Source organism: Adiantum capillus-veneris, chromosome 4 (genome assembly GCF_014529385.1).
Source record: "Adiantum capillus-veneris isolate H3 chromosome 4, ASM1452938v2, whole genome shotgun sequence".
Classification (NCBI taxonomy): Eukaryota; Viridiplantae; Streptophyta; class Polypodiopsida; order Polypodiales; family Pteridaceae; genus Adiantum; species Adiantum capillus-veneris.
The window spans coordinates 12,355,785-12,376,487 of record NC_140934.1 but is presented as its reverse complement, the minus strand read 5'-3'; the positions used below and the strand labels follow the sequence as shown (position 1 = coordinate 12,376,487).

General features: G+C 47.0%; 1 protein-coding gene across 1 annotated transcript in view; it reads left to right on the top strand.

The window, feature by feature from the left end:
- Window positions 1-3,909: 3,909 nt before the first annotated feature.
- LOC147458715 (2-oxoisovalerate dehydrogenase subunit beta 1, mitochondrial-like) overlaps window positions 3,910-20,703 on the top strand; it is a 74,549-nt gene continuing 57,755 nt past the window's right edge. Inside the window, exon 1 of the mRNA XM_086510160.1 lies at window positions 3,910-4,204. Within this exon, the coding sequence (XP_086366286.1) occupies window positions 4,047-4,204 (158 nt within the window). The 5' untranslated portion in view covers window positions 3,910-4,046. The remainder of the gene's footprint in view (window positions 4,205-20,703) is intronic.

The following is a 20,703-nucleotide window of genomic DNA, read 5'->3' as shown; positions in this document are numbered from 1 at the left end:
AAATACACAGACATAGAGCCAGAAAATAATCATGATTTTTCATGAATTATAGTAAATCCATTTTCATCCATGTAGCTAAGATAGAAAGAGGTTACTAAGACATTAAGACAACAAATAATAATGATTCTCCTTTTCAATGAATTTCTAGTAATGGCCATACCAATCCCACATTTCATGAGTAAATTCATGTTCAATGTAAGTAAATCTATGTTCACTATAAACTCAATGTAAATCCATGTTAGCATTAACCAGAGCAACTAACCCAGTCCATGGCCACAACCCAAATTTAGATCTCATGGTTGTAAAAACCATGGAAGTAGCCATTGCACTATTCTAAGTGCAGTGCGAGTTTAAGTCGAATACAAGAGAACATGGCCATATTACACACTCATCACCCACCAAATACCACAAGGTCCGAGCAGTGAAGAGACAAAAATAAGAGAAACAAAAGGTAGCAATAGAGAATATACCAAATAAAGTGAGTTGAACTATATCAAACACTCATGAAATCCTTTCAGGCGGTGTTAAATTAAACTCCAACTTGAGAACCGATTAAGAAATGAATTCTCATGAGTTCATGAATCCACTCGCTTGCAATTGAATTTGTTCACATGTATACCACCCTTCCTCACATGCAAAATTGTCGTTGCAATGATTCATCACATGCACCATGTAGGCCAAAAATATAGGAAAACAACCTCTGTAACAGCTAACAAAGGCGGAGAGAGAGAGAGAGAGAGAGAGAGAGAGAGAGAGAGAGAGAGAGAGAGAGAGAGAGAGAGAGAGAGTAGGGACACCCTAGATTTGTGGGCTCAAGTTGTGCAACACATGCCACATCAATAACACTAGCATAGTTTCCCTACTACTGGTCCTGAGACTGAAAATGACCTCTAGTGAAAACAAATTAATTTATAGACCTCAGATCAAGAGAAGACACCTCATATCCTATTGAGTACATAGACAAAAGAGGCGCAAACTAGGTAGAGGGGGCAGAAAGACACAATGGGAGGAACCAACCACCACAAACAATACCACTGAAACCCACAATATTTAGACTTCCAAAACAACTTCAAGCATTCACCAAACATGAATAGAGATCATGAGCTCGGAGCACATGTGCTTGGTCGTCGATGGCTATGATACCACCTTTGGCACTCAAATTTTTGCGACCGTCTCCTCTAGACCTTTGATGAGCCTTTGCATGTCATCCAGGGCTGCGATATATGTTAGGAAATAAGACGTAGCTAAATAGATAATTGAGTAGATTACTTAATGGAGAGAGACAGATTTATATACACGAGATTATAGAGTAGAGAGAGAGAGAGAGAGTACACACGATATACGTGGTTCACCCAATGTGGGCTACGTCCACGGGAAAGCAGCCACTCAATGGCTTTAGTACTTCAAAACAAGAAGTAGTTTACAAAGGGATTATACCCTTAATGGAGCTCCCGCCTTGCTTCACTCTCACCACCTCACACTCACCTTGTTGCATCAACTTCACACTATGAAATGTGTGTAGAAATGGCCTCCTTTTATAGGCCAAAAGGGCTGCCCTCTCTTGTGAGAGACAGCCATGTGTAGCCGCCCTTGTGCGAATAAGTCCAAATCGGACCCTCCAATCAGCCCATGTGTGGCCGCCCTTGAGAAGACAAGTCCGCTTTTGAATTCGGCCACCGGCCATTGACTTCCGACCACCAGCCACCGGCCATTGACTTTCGACCACCGGCCATCGGCCATTGACTACAGGCCACCGGCCAACCGACTGGTTGTTTTCCGACCACTTTTCGGCCATCGTCCGGCCATAATATTCCGGCGAAAAAGAATATTCCGGCGGGAAAAAAGTCTCAAGGGCCTCCGCCCCCGAAGCCTTTAAAGTTGCCCTTGATTCTTGTCCGTGAAAATTTTGGTTTCCGGTGAGTGATTTTCCTTCACGCACGATGGCTTCTCCTCATAATGGGGGCCTTACAAATGTGCGCTTTTACCACAGAAAATTACAAGGGTAAATCAGGCTCCATACTTAACAATATAGCCTTTGGAGTTGGAAGAATTTCCAAAGCCTCGTCATGTAAGTCCATCAAACTTGGCACTACGCAGTTGCTACTGCTTACAACCGACGCTACTAAACCTCAATATAGTAAACATTAAACTTTAGAAAACCTAAATCAAGCGTCCACTTGTGTCTGATGAGCTAAATTTCCAAATTATGGAGGACACGTGTGGAACTCTAAGGAACGTACACCTTTCCCCACTCTATCTCTAACTAAGGCTTTAGCAAGCCAAAAATCAATGCTTCACATACTTCACTCATCTAAAAATGGCTTACAAAATAAGTTTTCAAGTCAAGCGAGCTTCCACATCGTGGGATGAATTCAAGTGGAATCTAAAACAATGCTTAAGTTTTTCAAATTGAAAAATTGGAAAGTGGTGGGACTTTCTATTTTTTAAAATAGAAAGGCCGAGAAAAGATTAACCGCCCCCCAATTGGGCAGTGTTGAAGCCTCTCTCTCTCTCTCTCTCTCTCTCTCTCTCTCTCTCTCTAGCTTGCAATCTCGTAGCCGCGAGCAGGACCACAAGACAATCTCTCTCTCCTCTGCCTTGCAACCTCGCTGTCGCGATTAGCTTCGGAGGAGTCTCTCTCTCTCTCTCTCTCTCTCTCTCTCTCTCTCTCTGTGTGTGCGCTTACATGCGAGCTGGGGTGACGGGCTGCCTTCCCGTGTCTCCGTCGCGACAGTTGTGCTACGCGAAAAAAATGCCACGTTAGTGGGATTTTTAAAAACTATACCCTTTTATTATCTACTAACCTCATAGTCTGTCACAGCGTGAAATTTAAAAAAAGTCCTCTGTACCATTAGCCATTACAGACGATGAGGTTAGTAGATAATAAAAAGGTCAGGAGGGGGTACACATTTTAAAAAAGAAAGTACAATGAGAATCTTCAATAGGTGCGATTGCGGAGCTGCAAAAAAAAAAAGAACTAGCACTTGCATGGCAACAAGGTCACTTACCGGCACAACTGAGTACAAGGCACGATTGAGCACAAGGCAACACGATTGAACACAGTGTAGGGTTGGGCTGCGGAGCGTATGCCAAGACAAAAGGCTTTTTTTATTTTTATAAAAGGTGCAGTGCCGGTAGGGCATGGAACCATTCGAGTTGGGATGGCTAGCACATCAATTTAAAACTGTCATTTCATGATGTGTTGAGGTTCAAAACCTGGTTATTTTGCTCGCTAGTGTGCAGACAAAGCACAATGGACCATCAGGAGAAATGTGTGAAGGAATCTACATAAATTTGAATAAAACGAAAGAAGAGCGAGTATGTCCTAACGATTTCAAGAAATTCTGAATAAAGGCGAATCTTCAGGAGATGCTGGCAAAAGTGTCGAGAAAAAAATTCAAGAAAACAATCGATTGATGCAAATGAAGGCGGAGAGGCGGAGAGCAGCGCGCAGCTGAAACGCCAGGAAAGCAGGTCGGGTAGGTGCACCCTCTCTCTCTCTCTCTCTCTCTCTCTCTGCGTGGGAAGGGAAGGCAGCATCGCGCGTGACGGTGGAGCCTTGGGGAACACAAACGAGGCTTGTAGTTGGTTGAGGCGCAGGCAACCGGCTGTGTGCGCAGCTGCTGTAGAAGGGAACTGTAAAAGCTTTTTTTTAGATATACCGTGAACACCCACTCAGCAGCGAGTTCCCTTGGGTGAGTTGGTTATCGTGATGCTTTCTGGTTGCGTCAGGCCAAGTTCGATCCCTGCTCAGGGATTTTTGGCTGCCCACGCAAGGGTTGGTCAGGGAGGACTGGAGCGGAATTTATAAAGATTCCACCCAATAAAATCAATAGCTACCACTATGTACCTGAAAGAAGAGCGAGTAGAGCAAGTTTATAAGGTCGGTTTTTCATGAAAACAAGTTAAAATAGCATGGGTTTGTAAACCGTTCATCCAGGTCGCCTGCGTCAGCACTACTATTTCCATCCAGAGTTAACTGTACCGGCCAGTCGACGCGAACCCTCTGCGTCAGGCTTAACGGCAATCGGTGGACAGAAGCAACCATGCCGTTTGCCAAGCATTTGTGTCGAACCTTGAAGTCTGCCTTTTGCGTTGGTCACGGCCAGCGAGCTCTCACAACGCAAGCAGGCAAAGCAAAGCGGATGAACCTCGTCTCCGCAATTAACAGCGCTCTTCAGATTGTGCTTGAAAGTGACCCCAGGTATATCCGCTCATCATTTTATTTGCTTTTCTTGGGGAGAGATGGGTCTTGGCAGTTGATCTTGGTTTTGTAAGAAATTGAGACAACAATCTCAAAGGTAGAGAGGAAAGGATGAATAAGGTAGAGCTGAGAGGTTGGTTGCTTTCATGGGTGGCATACTTCTTTTAGCTCTAGGCTTCATTATGGCTGAGTCTGCCTTGCATCTCTACATTTATGACAGAAACTCAGTATGTAGATCTTTGTATTGATGTATGCTCGTGTGTGTGTTGTGGATGTGTGGGAGCATATTTTTGGCTACGGTTACAAATGAATGAAAATGATTTTTGTGCACACAGAATAGATTTATGAATTTATTGGTACTAATTAATAATTCAAATGAACAGGTAAATTTCTCGGTGCAACATGTCATCTAAAAATTTATCCATATATGGATAGTATAATGGTTGGATGGAGTGCAGAACAGTTCAAAACAAGCACATGAATAAGATTATAATTTAGTATTTTTATAGTGGCCGATTGAACACAATGGAAACACGTCCCACCGAGAGCCGGCAGATTGAGTTGAGAGAGGTATGAAAACATTAGAGTTATTAATGCTCCAGATTGGTCAGGAACTCATGTTTTAACGCTTGTTTTTAAGTTTAAGGTGAAAAACCTTTAAAAATGAGTGGTCGGGCCAATGTGAACGCGGTCAAATCTTAAAACATTAAAATAATGCTAAAAAAATCAGCAACCAACGTGAGTTTTTAGAAAGAGGAGAGTTGGGCTGCGAGCCTTTTCCCTCTCTCTTTGGCGCCATCTGGCATGGAGAAATTATCCGCTAGGCCTTATAAGTGGTAGTGCTAGCATTTGCACGCTCTCTGCAGTAGTCTAACACACTCATGCACACACAGAATTCTCTCTCAGCTCTCAGTTCTGCCCCCCCCCCCCCCCCCCCCCCCCCCCCCCCCTCTCTCTCTCAACGTTTTCATGCTTTGGCGTCCGTAAAGGCCATGCAAGAGGTTATAGAACCGCAGCCATAAGAGCTTGTGTGTGTCCATGCGGGGAATAGCCACACTCAGACAAGCATAGTTTCGGCTGCTCATGCGAATTTCAGCACTATGACGAATTCCAGAAGCAGTTTTCAGCTGAGGAGTACTCGTTTGGGCATCCCCTACGCGAGCTCATAACAGAAGGGACCTGTCCCGCCAAGAAGATCCTATAACGAAGCAAGCATAGGCGTTTTCGGCTATAGTCAGTAGGCTCATGAAGATATGCATTTTTATGCATCAGAATAGCCTCAGGGACAAAGAATATTGTGAGCTTTTCCGGTTTATGTGCTTGTAACAGTTCATAACTAATGGAAAATCTCATCGGGCGGGGGGGGGAGGGGAGGGTAGGGGGACCAAGCCCATCTTGTGGTCCCTAGTGTTGCGTTCTCGTTTTGCGATATCTTCTAAGTTCTACTCTGTGTGGATATGTGAATTTAATTAGATAATCTAAGAAGTATTTAAGTGCATGCTTCCGTTCTGATGACGGCCAAAGTACGCTATTTGAGTGATAGGTCATAGAGCAGCCAATCGCGACACCTATAAATAGAGGCAAAGGAGTCAACATGATTTTGATAACATTCTCGGAGAGCAGGAGGTCTTGTCCATCATATTGCTAAAGAAGCTTAGGATCACCAAGAAAGTCATTCGAACTCTACAAGTTCTAGGAGAGGGTGTGTGCCATTCGAGTCCAAACCCAATACTAGTAATGCTAGTCAGGTCGCCAGGATTCCAAGGAGGAAGGGAATCAAGACAGATTGTACATGTAGAAGACACTCTAGGAACACGCAAAGAGAGAGAGAGGCTCAATTGGAACAAAGATATCACATAAGACAGAGATGGCAGGAAAGAGAAGAGGCTACCGCAACAGATGATTTGCTAGAGGTCAGTTCAGACGATGAAGCATCAAGAAGAAAGTGCCACAGAAAACAAGTGAGGCTGGCTTGAAGCTCAATTTCCTATTGTTAGGAGGAGGGTTTAGGAAAGAAGGCAGACCTAATAGTCCACATTTAGGCACTCGAACGGTGGGCTAGGCTGAAAAGGATAAAGGTACTCAATCTCACTGATCCTAACACCCACCTCATCAATAGCCTTTGGCAGAGGAAGAGACTTGACTCCAAGAGGCAGATGGCAGGGCTGCAGAGATAGGGGGCAGAGGTCTGGGTCGTAGGGATTCTAGTTGCTATACAGGTGGAAGTAATGGGCACTTTTCACACAATGTCTAGAAAATCAGAGGCTGGCAGAAGAAGCTGAGGTTCAGATAGTACAGGTGGAATCAGTATTGATCAGAATAGTATCCACAAGTTTAGGTGTTGCAATCGAAGAACTTGTTGACCCTGAAAAGTCGGTTAAAGTGCAAAAGTAAATTGCCAATGGGTAGAAGAGCATCGGCTCTGTAAATCACCTAAAGATTCGGCAAAATTATGAGAGAAACATGGAATGCGGAACAGGAACGGAAACGGCCAAAGGAGCAAAATGGGAATGAGGCACTAGAACAAGGGCACAAAAAACACTCAATTATACAAATTTCAGCTTTACTCTACAAACTATTAGATGCACAATTGAGCCTCTAAAAGCCTAAAATTACAAAGCAACGCACTCTAGTCTCATGTGTGCATTGCTTCGTTCATTGCAACATTTGTAAGAGGAGAGGTGGATATCCTCTTGTTACTTGCAAGAGATGGGAGAGGGTAGAGGAAGCTTGACTTGGGAATTAGAGGGTGCCAAGAGTCAAAAAACATATAAGGGAGAGAGACAATGAGAAAAGGAGGGGGAGGGGCTCTCTTATATAAAGAGGAGAAGGAGTGCTTTTAAAATAGTGAACAAGAGCCTCAAGAAAAACCTTAGTTTCTTAAAAAAAGTTAAAATTTGGTTTGAGACTGTTACCAAACAACCAAGCCTAACCGGAATTCTAGGCACCTTGCGCTTTGGTGTTTTGAGGTGCTGAAGTGGCTGTTCCTTGTTTCCGTGAAAATTACAACCTGAAAGTCTAGAACGTTCAGAGGCTGGAGTCATTCGGAAGATTTTGCCTAAGACAAGAGGTTGTAAGTGGACAGGTAGAGGTGGTGGAGCCTTATGTATACTTGGGAGTCACCTTTGCCAGCCCACTCGGGCGCTTCACCATGGCAAAGGCGGCTATGAACAGACTCACTAGAGAATATGCGACTTTGGCCATGCTAGAGAGTCGATGTCATCAATCACACTTTCAGGAGCCGCCAAGGGGTGGCTCTTTGACACTTAGGTCACCCGAGCTTTGATGTATGGCAATCCTACAACAGTGTGGGCCCTTGTAGTATCAGCCACCTCATGGACTCGGATTGAGAGACAATAGATATTTGTGATCTCACGCTTGCAGTAGGCCCTCAGGTGCACACAACATTGTTTGTAATAGGAGGGCACCACGTGCCAACTAAAAGAATAGACTAGAACAAACTTTTAGCACTCTAAAACAACTTAGAGAGAGAGAGAGAGAGAGAGAGAGAGAGAGAGAGAGAGAGAGAGAGAGAGAGAGAGAGAGAGAGAGAGAGAGAGAGAGAGAGAGAGAGAGAGAGAATCCATGTGAGTGACATGCAGTGGCGGAGTTCCACTTCGAGAGTGCACTGATCCCAAAACTTTTAGCTCTCTCTCTCTCTCTCTCGCACATGCACACTCTCACAAGAGAGAGAGAGAGAGCCTGTTGCGGCGTTCTTGCCTGGCCTGCAACCTGCTGCCGCTCGCATACCCTCCTGCCTGGCCTGCAGCCTGCCGCGGCGTTCCAGCCTGCAGCCTGCCTGGCGCCGCGCGATCCACTGCCTGCAGTCTGCCGACCCTGCGCGCCACAACCTGCAGTCTGCCTGTCCTGCGCGTCACAGCCTGCGAGTACCTGCGCGTCACAGCCTCTTCAACCCCTAATTCCGTGAAACCCTAACCCTAACAGCCCCACCTGCAAACCCTAATTTCATGAAACCCTAATCCCGTGAAACCCGAATTCCCCAATTTCCCGAAATCCTAACGGCCCGCAAACCTTCACCGTGAGCATCTTTCTACTGCCTGCAAGGGAAGGAGAGAGAGAGAGAGCGAGAGAGAAAGAGCTCCACCTTCACTTCGGGTCTTGCTTTTCCCGTTTGCCAGTCTCGCCCATTCTTCATGGCGGCTTTGCCGGTCTTGAGTGCTACACATGGCGCTCCATCACCACTTGCCTGTCGCGTGGATTGTACCGGTGACCTGTTGACACGCATTGACTCCAAAATTCAACACTTGGCACAGCATACCTTGGTTGGCCGGATGATTGGACAGTCTCCACCTCGCTCTTCTATACGTGATTGGTGTCAGACTGCATTGGGCACTACTCAGGGACGGGTCTCAGAGCTTACATTCCTTGGCAGAGGTATACTCATGGTACGTCTTTCAGATCCCGCCATTGCCTCAGCTCTCCTGGCTCGCTCTCCGATACTCTCTGATTGCAGAATGATATACTTGACGAGGTGGTATCCCGAGTTTACCACTGAGGAGTTTGACAGTCGACATCTTATTCCCAGATCCCCTCTGACCCTCTCCTTCCCGGATATGCCTCTCCATTTTATTGATGAGCATCTCCTTCAGATGATTGTTGCTCATTTTGGCACGGTAGTTCCAGGATCCTGCATCTTCTCATATGGTCCACCTCGCATTCAAGTCCTGGTGTTTGGGGATACTTCATTACCAGATACAGTTACTGTGGCTGTGCGTGATCGAGACTACTCTTGCCGAATGGTAGTCACTGGCTGCCCCGGACAGTGTTTACGTTGTCATGAGATGGGACACTTTGCACGTGATTGTCCCACTCAGCCACACCATCGGTGACAACAACAGCCGGCTCGTGGCACCCATGCTCAGCCACGTGGTCAGCGTCCACAGCCGGTTCCTACTACTTCTACTCGAGCACCTCAGCAGCCTACGGGTGCTCCCAGAGCTTCAACCCTCCACGTTTCTCCCTCTCCTTGAGTTCCTACTGAGACTGCTTGGCAGACAGTAGGTTGTAACCATTCCTTCCGTCCTCGTCAGCAACCCACCCCGCATGCAGTCCCCAGTGTTAACTCTCCTGCTCCCTCTCAAGTTTTTGCCACTCCCTTACCCCCAGCTTCTCCTCGCCATTCTTCTTCTTCAGCCCAGGATCACTTACCTCTGCTCCCAGCCCCTATTTCACTTGCCATTCCCCTGCACGCTCCTTCCCCTCTTCCCGAGGCCCCTATTCCCATGCAGATGGATCATTCACCGCTACTACCTCTCCCTTTTCCTCCTCTCCCTCTCGCCCTTACTCCCCCCCCTCCACCTTCTGGTCCACCCCCTCCCTCAGCCGCTTATACTTACGTCCCACGCGGTTTTCTCAGCTCTTGCCCTCTTTCCCGGGGCACTCATTGGGTGTTCCCTCTTTAATAGGTAGTCGCTCTCAACCTACCCATTCCTTTTTCCTTCCATTCCATGCAGCTCAGGAATGGTCAGAGGATCAGGTTTTGCATTTTGTGCATGCACAAACTATGGCTCAGCTTAATTTATGGTTGTCTACTTCCGCTCCAGATGTATTGTCTCCACACTTCCCTTCATGTATTGGTGCTATGGAATGGAGTGATGTTTATGCTTGCTATTCAATGCCTATGATCATTCATGTATCCTCAGATGTGGTGCTTCCTATGTCTATGCGCATTTGGGATGTCAAAGCTGCAGTATCGGTAATGCAATGTAAACAAGCTGAGGTTCGCAGTTGGTGCAATGAGACACCATATTTTAGAGAGGGCTTGCGGGTTGCTTTCCTCCCGCCCGAAACTCATCCCTTGGATGGCCCAGCTGCCTCCAAGAAGATGCGCAGTTAGTCAGATGCTTTACCAATTCTTTCATGCAGACTAAGGATTTACATGTAGTTTCTTGGAATGCTAATGGTTTACAAACTTCTCGGGTAAGAGGTTCACGTAAGCTTTTACTTCGCAGAGATTTACACGCTCATGTAGTCAGCAATGTGGATATATAACTAGTACAAGAGCATAAGATTGCCACTCCCTTTGGTAATCTCATGCCCTCGGGCGCTCACACTTTTTGGGAGCTTGCTCTGGGCATTCATGGACAGAGTTGTGGTGTATGCATTTCCGTGGGGCCACGATACTTGGCATCAGTTCAGCAGCATGGCACCCTTGTCGCTGGCAGAGCAGTCTGTTTCTATCCGGATTCGGGACTCTATCATTGGTTTTATGTCAGTATATGCACCCACTACTCCTCGGGAGAGAGCTACTTTTTGGTCCTCCTCGGTTGCTGCTCTACTTGCTGTAGACTCTTGGGTTGTTGGAGGCGACTTCAACAACGTCGAGAGCGACTCTGATTGGCGATCGATCACTCCTCCAGTTCTATCATCCATTTCTCCCGATGAGCAGCCAGCTTGGGATCGATTTCTTCTAGCTATTCAAGGTGTTGACGCCTGGCACATACCCTCTTTTGGTCACCACACTGCTACACTTCATTACTCGTGGGGGTTTCAGAGACAACAGGGAAGTTTATTAGAGCGACTTGATCGTTTTTACATTGGCCCTTGGGCAGCAGCTCTAGGTGGATTTACTACTATTTGGCGAGGGACCAGCCTCTCAGATCATTTACCCATCTCATTGTTTCTCTCTTTCACTAGATCCTCTGCATAGAGACGAGGCTGCCGGATCCCTGACAGTGTTCTCACCACTGAAGTTTTGCAGCAACAGATTCATGACTTGTGGTCCACGGGTGCTTCTTATTGTGGTCCCCCTGGAGAGTTCCTTGCCCATTGCATTACTCAGTCTAGTATTTTCTGCTGTGATCAGACTGCTAATATTCATCGTCAGTTGAGAGTACGCGAGTCTGACCTCCACATTCCTCTTGGTTCCACACAGCGCTTGCTTGAGGAGTGGCCTCAAGATGCTTATCTTGCTGCTAGACAGACAAAGCTTACAGAGGAAATTCGTCGCGTACAGGAGGCTAGGTCTGAGTTCACTCATCATGCTTCAGTATCTCATTGGATAGCTAAAGCTGATCGAATGAATAAGGACTTCTTTGCTGCGCATAAAGAGCGCCCTCCTGGCACCACCCTCCGGACTTTGTGCGATGCTCAGGGAACCCTTCATATGCATCCTGATGTTATCCTTGATATGTCTGCAGATTATTTTGAGGCATTGTTCACTGCTGATGTATGCACTACTGAGGTTTTACTTGCCCGTGAGCAGATGTGGCATCACACCTGACGTCGTTGTACAGACACTATGGCAGAGATCTTGTTGGCTCCATTCACACTTGCAGAGCTTTATGCTGCTATCGAGAGTCTAGATCCATCTTCCTATCCAGGCGAGGATGGCCTCACTAGAGCTTTCTTTTTGACCTATTGGGATGTATTGCATATACCACTGCTTCGTGGTTGTTAGGATATCTTTGCATCAGGATATATGCATCCGGATCTTTGTTCAGGTCTCATGTCTCTTATTCCGAAAGGGGGTGACACCACTCAGCTCCGCCAGTGGAGACCTATTACCCTACTCCCTTCGGTCTATAAGATATTAGTGTTACTGATCAGCCATCGCTTGCGACCTTTCTTACCAGATATTATTCATACTTCTCAGACAGGCTTTGTCATGGATCGATGCATTCTGGATAATATCTTCACTTTTTATGAGGCAGTAGAGTGGGCCAGATCATCTTCTGAACCTCTCGCTTTTTTCATCCTTGACTTCGAGAAAGCATACGATCGTGTTGAGTGGGAGTTTCTCGAAGGATCATTTGCCAGGATGGTTTCCCTTCGAGATGGATCTCAGGCATTTCCGCTCTCTTCAGGACTGCCAGTAGTGCTATTACTATTGGTGGTCGTGTCAGTCGCAGTTTTGAGCTCTCTCGATCTGTCCGTCAGGGATGTCCTTTAGCAGCATATCTGTATCTGTTTGTAGGAGAGACTATGTCCGACTTTCTTCGTGCTCAGAGTCATGCATTTCGTGGCTTGACCATGCCAGTACCTTCAGCTCCGGACCTTATCGATCAGGAGTTTGCTGATGACACTATGCTGATGTTGTGCTATTTGCTAGCAGCTCTTGATGCCATGCGGGCGGCCCTGGAGGTTTTTTGCATTGCCAGTGGTGCACGCATTAACTGGCATAAATCCTATGGGTTACTGGTTGGCAGTGATGACATACCTACTTTGGGGGTAACTGATGGTTTCACATGGCTGCAGCCAGGTCAGACATGCAGATATCTGGGCTTTCAGGTTGGATTTGACGTTTCCTCACAGTAGCAGTTTGCACCCGCACTACAGTCTATTCGCAGGAAGCTATGTCATTGGTCTTCTCGTCATCTGTCGTTGGCTGGCCGTGCATTGGTCGCCAACCAAGTCATTCTGGCTACAGTATGGTATACGGCCTCCTGTTGGATGCTACATGCTGGTGTGATAGCTCAGCTCCGCAGACCGTGCGGAACTTTTTATGGAGTGGCACAGATGGGATTACTGATACTCGTGCTCGAGTTCGCTGGTCCACGATTATTCGTCCTAGGTCAGCGGGTGGACTTGGCATTATTGATCCAGAATTACAGAGCCGCGCCCTTCTTACCAAGCTTATTGTTCGGGGTCTTTTTCACGGCCAAGAACCTTGGAAAATGCTTCTTCAGGCCGCTCTTTCCACAGCGACTCCACGCCTCGGCACTAGAGATGGCCATACTTGGCAAACAGGGTATTGTTTTCTCTTTACGGATGCCCCCTTGTGCACCAGCACTCTCTCACCCTTCATTCGATCGCTCCTTCAGGTTTGGGTATCCATGCGACGAGCTATCATACGCTCACCTCCCTCATGCCGTGAGGAGATTCAGCGCCGGCCTCTCATTTGGAATGATGCAGTTCTTGATTCTTCGGTTAATCCACCCCGTCAGCTTGGAGAGAGGACTCACATTGATTGGGCTGCTTGGGACACTGGCCCTGCTGCCTCTATGCGGTTGTTTCATGAGACGTATGCTGGATGCAGATTTTGTGGCAGAACATTATGACATTGGTCGCGGGGTAACAGACAGACTGCTTGAGATTGACTTTGCCATTCCTTCACACTGGGACGCAGTCATGCGAGGCACGGTTCAGATGCCTCCACATTGTGGCTGGGAAGGACTCTTTGCTCAGAGCACTCTCTTATTAGTTCGTTTAGACACCATGTTGTTCACAGTTGATACTGACTACTCTCCGGGGATGCATGCTAGATTGACATATGCTACCACCTCTCCGCACCTTGTCTACCTCGGTGCTCGTTGGGAGGCCATACGAGTAGTTGGCTCCCGCGGGAAGCGTCGTCGTGTTGACCCCCGTTTCGCTTCCGCTGATGCTGCACTTTGGAGGCTTTGGGTGTGGGAGGGTCGTGCCCTATCTCAGCTTTATTGGGACCCAGGAGAGTGGCATTGGCCTCACTCTAACCCCACCGGTGTGCACATGTATCATTCTTTGAGTACACAGTCAGAATTGGACGATTCGCATTGATGAGACAGCATCCAGAGCAGCCCACTCGTATGCGTTTCTGGTTACATTCAGGTCTCTCCCATGCCTATCTACAGCAGTTTTGGTCAGCTATCTGGGATTTACATGTGGCTCGTCGTATTTCTTTTTTCTTGTGGATGATTGCACATGCCGGACTTCCAGTTGGGACTTGGTTAGCTTCTATGGGTCATGATCCGTTATGTACTCGCTGTTCTTTGCGCCTACCTGAGTCACCTGCACACTGTCTTTGGTCATGCTCGTCTTCTCATGTAGTGTGGCTAGCAGTTTGCTTTTTACTTAGCAGAGCTGGTGTTCCCCATGGATTTCTCACTTGGGGATCTGTCTCTTGGTTGATGCCGATGCCCGGACCGCATCTTTTCTACGAGGGCTCAGACACAGATCCAGCTCTTATGCTTACCCCGATTGGTTATCGGCGAGGGACTTTGGCTATGTTACCACAGATTGCTTGGCAGGGGGATCCTTAAGACACGTGATGAAATCTTCTCAGTCATCACTAGCATTGCACTATGGAATGTTTGGAGAGCTCATTGTCTTCACATTCTTAGTGCGGCTCCACAGCTCTTACCGGATACCCTCACTGCCATTTGGCTGGACATCATTCACACCCTCATTTGGTAGTGGGATTCTTCCTCAGGTACATCTAGAGCAGCCGAGGCTCGTCGATTTGACTTTCTTCGGCGTTGGGCCCGATCTCCACTCTTCTTCACACTTACAGGTGGACAGATTACATGGCATTATGCACCTCCTCAGTGGTTTCTCCTCCACTCATCATACAGACCACTATGACATTGTTCTAGTCGAGTTGTCACTATAGTGGCTCTCAAACTTACATTCAGCTTGTACACCCCACATGATAGGCTATTTTGGCATTCGCTGGGGATTATATTGTACTCAGTAATATACAGCCCTGATTTTTCTATAAAAAAAAAAAAGAAAGAGAGAGAGAGAGAGAGAGAGAGAGAGAGAGAGAGAGAGAGAGAGAGAGAGAGAGAGAATCCATGTGAGTGACATGCAGTGGCAGAGTTCCACTTCGAGAGTGCACTGACCCCAAAACCTTGGTGTCCCTTTCAGTATTTCTTTATACTTCTTCCACAAGGTACAAAGTCTGGGGCTCCTCTGCTTCTTTGCAAACCAGAAGGAGACCATGTTCGTATTTAAAACCCCTTGGCCTCTCAAAAGCATACATATGAAAAGCTATTGGCCACAAAAGCACTAGAGCCCAAATCATGCGCTACTTGTAGCTACCGTAAAACGCTGGCTGTTTATACAGGGGCCGTTAGCAAGGTTCCGGTAAATTGGTGGGTTTGGTCTAGTTAGCAACATTACTTGTTTTTAGGTTCTATCCTTCCCTAGGGTTTAGGCCCCTCGACTATCTCCTGTAAGATGGAGGTTTTAGGCTCCTCGACCATCTCTTGTAAGTTGGGGTTTTAGGGTTAAAAACCTACCATTCTAGTGCCACGTCACAAACTTATGACATTACTACAAAATTAACCACTCCACTTATGCTAGTCGAAGCTATTTTTCAGACAGTTTGCCTCATCCAAAGGATGAAAGAGATGCCTTCAGATAGGCATAGGCTCACACACAGAGCCTTCGCGGTGTCCATACAAATTGCTAGGAATCTCGGTATTCGCAGGTGAGAGAGTGGTTTGGAGCACATGGACTAGACATGGATAGATTATCTTCATCCAACTCTCACACAATGAGAGAAACACGGTACTCAAACAGGATCTATGGCGGCTCTATGTCAGAGAGACATGGATCGCACCTAGACAGCCTCTTCCCTCGAAGATGCTGTATTACAGTGAGCACTTCTTGACCATGCTAGACAGGGGGTTCATCGAGAGGCCACGCTACATGGACATATAAATGTTACATAGCTCACGAGGGGCGATTGGTGAGCTCCGAGTATCATCACTTCGGCTAGAGATAGAAGCAACAAGAGCTGCTCTTATTCCTCAAGTTAAGAGGTTCTAACTTCTGCCAGCTTGGCAGAGAGGGTGATTGAGGACGAGGAGCACTTAGTTTGCTGATGTAGACAAATACGAGGCTCTTTTCACACGACAACCAACCTTATGAGAGATTATAGAGTCTAGAGATCAACGCCAGCTTGGCTGTTTCTAGTGGAGATACATAGACATAGAGAGACACTGCTGGCACATGTGGCAGCACCAAGAGGGGGCAGGCCGCAGATTGTCACTGCTTATAGACTTCTTCCAGAGGATTACCACCCTACTATAGGCTGGGATGGTGAGAGCTAGGAGACGCCCTCAAGCACGAGCATACACAGCTCCAAGGCTCATGCAGATTCAGGAGATTTAGACTCACCACCACCAGGCAGCTCAGGAGAGATTGTTTATGATGCTAGCAGATCAGCCGCGAATCATAAGGGCAGTCCTTACACCACACCCACTCATGTACGAGGTCTTATTACCCCCAATTTGACATAGAGCCCCGCCCCCCCCAACCCCCCCCCCCAAAAAAAACCCGTTCAACTTGTATCCTAGCCTCTAGGGATCACCCCCTCCCCCCTTACCATAGGACCACACTTTGTTACTTTGTGCTTTTGCCCTTTTTAAATAGATGGATGACACACACATGTACATTTGATTTGTCTCATAGGCCAACTTCGGCCTCTAATAAACGTAAAAAAGATCTTTCTTTCTTTCTTCCCTTCGTGCTCCCATGTAACCACACCTTCCGATGCACTTTTATAGGGTTATGGCGTAAGACCAAGTTCTCAGGATATATGTTTAGTGGATGATGTTGTAGGATCTAGCAGCTCTAATGCTAGAGTTGTTTTGCCCATTGCTGAGCAGTTAGGTTGGGATTCTAGAGATGCGTAGGCTCATGTATTTATTGCGCGTTGTAAAGCTCTCTATTATTCTATAGATTTGCTCAGCAAAAATAGCAAAACAGGCGATGGGATAGATGTACCAATGTCCACTTATGGTTTTTGTTTCATGTTCGGTAGCACATGCATATCTAGTTTAGCAAGCAACAGCCTAGAGTGGCTTCTTCTAGTTGTGAGACTGAGTTTAAGGCAACTTTCAAAGCTATCGTTGAGTGCGTTGGCTCGGATGCCTTACGATTGACTTGGTGTTGGACAGCATTCTGCCACCTCTACGTCATTGACAGTCATAGTGCTTTGGCTGTTGCAAGGAATCGAGCGTTCCATGTTCGCAGAAAGCACATTGAAGTGCATTATTATTGCATTAGGGAGAGACTCTTTGTAAGAGAGGTCAACTTGGCTTATGTGCCCCATAGGACAACCTTGGTTATTTTTTCACGAAGGCTTTGCCACGTGAGAAGTTCGAAGCTTTCCACAAATCTTTGGGCTTACTTCCCTTTGTGGACCAATCACATAGGGTTTGACACTTCCCTTTACATTAGTGCTAGCTCATGTTCACCGTATTACATAGCAATACGGAACAGTCGGAACGGTCCCCCAAACGTATCGAAACCCGGCTCAAGGTGCCGAAACCGTATCGGGAACGGAAAAACGTTTCAAAACCGGAACGTGACAATGGAACGGCAGCCGAAACGGGCGGGAAGATTCAAAAAGTTGAGCCATTTGGGAATTTTCAACTTTGTGACCGTTGAGAGAGAGAAATGAAATGAAATGAAATGTTATATTAACGTCTTCAAAAGGCCATAGTGACCTATGAGACAAAAAAGTTACAAGGTGGTGGATCTGATACAAAGTCAAAGTAACAAAATAACAACAGTACAAAACAAAGATATATACTATGGGATCCTAGATTGGTCGATGTGAACTAAGCAAAAACTAAGCAAAAATGGGCTGAGTCACAAGAGATCTAGCATTGGTCGTTGGCGAATCTCATCAATTTCCTCCATGGTTAGTAGTCTGACCGGGCGTCGTGCATGCCTGGCCAGCGTGCTCCGAATCTTCTGACGTAGCTCCGTCGATGCTGTGTAGTCCTCCGCAGTCGTGGGCGCCTGGATTTCCCCAGTTCAATCGCTCGGTCGATTAGTGTGCCTCTGGTGTGAGACGAGGGGGAGCTCTGCTGTGGGAGTGGCTCTTGCGGCTGTCCCGTGTCTGCTCTGAAGAAGTTTGTGATCCGTCTTTGAGACTGGCTAGCCTCGCCATTCATCAGGCTATCTCTGTGTCTGCGCAGCTCGAGCAAGAACAAACCCAGGCATCTCTGATCTTCGTATCCCACGACTCTTGAGAGTGGTCCAAAACCCTCTCTGAACAAGCAATGGAAGCGGCCTTGTATCTCGTAGTAGACGGGGCAGCGGCATGTATAATGCAGCTCTGTCTCAGGTTCCATGTCACACAAGGGGCATGTCCTGGCCTCTGCTGGTACTCCGCTGTATCTCCCAGTCTCAATCCGCAGCTGGTGAGAAGATGTGCGTAATTGGCCAATAGCACATCGTATCCCATGAGACAAGTGGGTATCCATGTATCTGGGTCTCGTCACAAAACCATCTTCCATAAGCTGGAGAAGGTGGTCTCTGTAGAAAGCCATCTTCGTGCCCAATTCCTGTGCTGGTTGTATCCATGTCCTCCTGGTGTCTAGCTGGGTCAGGTCTTGGCAGATGAGCTTGGTGATCTTTGACTGTGTAAGAGAGAGAGAGAGAGAGAGAGAGAGAGAGAGAGAGAGAGAGAGAGAGAGAGAGAGAGGGGGGGGGGGGGGGTTCCTTTTTTCTTTAAAATCTCACCCCTCAACCCTCACTTGACACTCAAGTCTCACCCTCAAGACTCTCCACTTGGGCCCTTGGCACTTTCAAGCTCTACTATCTAGCCTCTCTCACCCTCTCTCTCAGACCCTTGACATGTTTCCATTTTGTCATTTTGGCATCTATGTATTGAGCTCTTGAGTCCCTAGTGACTAGTCTTGACTCTTGAGCCTTGACTCTTATCTTCTTTGAGTTCTCAGTGCTCACCTTTTTGTAGCGCCTTGCTTGGCTTTATAAGCCACGCTTGAACGTATAGTCATGGTCTTTTTACTCCATATTTCTGTCTATTGAACTCTTCAATCTTTGCACTTCCTAGATGATGTTATTTGTGATGCGCTTAGTATGTTATCAGATGTCACAAATTGTGACGTGGTTGTCCAGTGCTGTAGGAAACCCTAACCCTAATTGCAGGAAACCTTAACCCTAACTACAGGAAACCCTAACGCTAATTGTTGACGTGGCAGGACTGACACGTGGCAGCTGTATGGACCCCGTGTTTTGCGGTGCAATTTGTGGAGGCACAGAAGCTGCAGCAGCTTGTTGCTTTTTGGCAGATTTTGGCATTGCTTTTTGCTGTTTTCCTATGCAAAGGATGGGAGAGAGAGAAAGCCTCTTTGCTTTATTTTATTAAGCAAGAGAGAGAGAGAAAAATCTTTTGCTTTATTTTTCTATTGGCTCAAGAGAGTGCTTGTGGAAAACAGGAAGCCTTTGGGCTTTTGATTTTCAGCTTTTGGGGCTCTGCTTTTGGCATCCCTTGTAATCTTTAAATATGTGAGCATGCCTCATAACTCAGAGCATCTGGGCGCAGAGTCTTTGAGTGTGAGCGCTTGCCCGCACTCTTGTACTTTGAACTCAGATTAATACAAAAAGAAATACCGAAAGGGGCGCTAGTCTTTGGGGCCAATATCTCTAGGCACGGAATTCCGCCGCGCCAGTGTTGAATAAATTGTGAACTGTGAACTATTTTGAAGTGGTTATTTGGTGCTGTCGCGGTATCAGAGCACGGCCCATTTCTCTTCTACGAGAAATCCGATCCCAATTTTTTTTCCACGGCACCTATAGCTTCAGGCAAGGATCAGTCGACTCCCTCTGCATCCAGAGACGCGGGAAGGGATCACAACGAAGACTCCGGCAAGGAGTATGGCCCGCCTCGGCCTACTCAAGTGGAGCGTTGAGAGATGAAGCGTCGTCAATTGATCGGCGATGCAACAAAGATGATGCTTAATTTTGCCAAGGACCCGAAAATGGCAAAATATATGAGCAAGACCAGACCTCTTTGGAGGAAGTGCACGCGCAGTGGCAGAAAACCACACCACCACCCCTAAAACCCGCTCTCAAGAAACCTCCTGCTCCCAAGAAATATACAGAGAAGGAATTAGAAGAGGTGGTCGATGCACGAATTGTTCAGCTTTTTGATGCGCAAAACAAAGCGGAAAGGCACTGACTTCCCGAGCTATTTGGGTCGTCGACATTTGAAAGGCAAAGAAACAGAAGAAGCGTGTTCGATTTGAAGGAGTACCTAGTTCTTCTTTGTTAGGTGCAACGGAATGATTGTTTGCGCTTTGCTCAAGATGAGTGCTCCAAACTGTGCTCAAGGTTCCTTTTAGTTCTTATGGAAGGGAGAGCCTTCCGTTCTTAATGGAAAGTGCTATGATCACAAACAAAGTGAATGGACACTGTGCGTGCAAGTGTATGAGATTGAGAGATAGAGAGAGAAGAGAGATACGACACCAAAGACGTTGTAAAACCCTCCTCCGAAGGCCCCACTCTCGTCGGCGAGAGTGGTCTACTTTTGATTGCACAAAGTGGTACAATGTGTATGCAATGGACTGATGCAACTTGGGACTATGCCGATGACGACGACGGTGATGACGACGACGACCTTAGGGCTGGAATCTGTGGTCTTCTATCTGCTGAATTTCGGGGCTGTTTCGGTGGCTGAAAATGACTGTTTTGGCTGCGTTTTTATGGGCTGAAAATGGGGGTCTTCTGCAACCAACTAGGGCTGAATGGTCTGCTGTCCAAGAAGGCTGAAAATCTCTGCTGTTCTTCTGTCGCTAACGTTGAAAACCAAAAACGCTGATGCCTTCCTGTTGCTAGCAAAAACGCTAGGCTGATCTGGGTCTGCTGCTGGCGAACCATGGCTGAAAATCACAAACGCCAGGCTGATCTGCTAACGCTAATGAAAACGCTGAGGTTCTGGAATGTGGCGATATCTGCAAAGCTGAAAAACGCCCAAGGTTGAGGGAGGTGTTGATGGAGATGAAAAACGCTAGGGG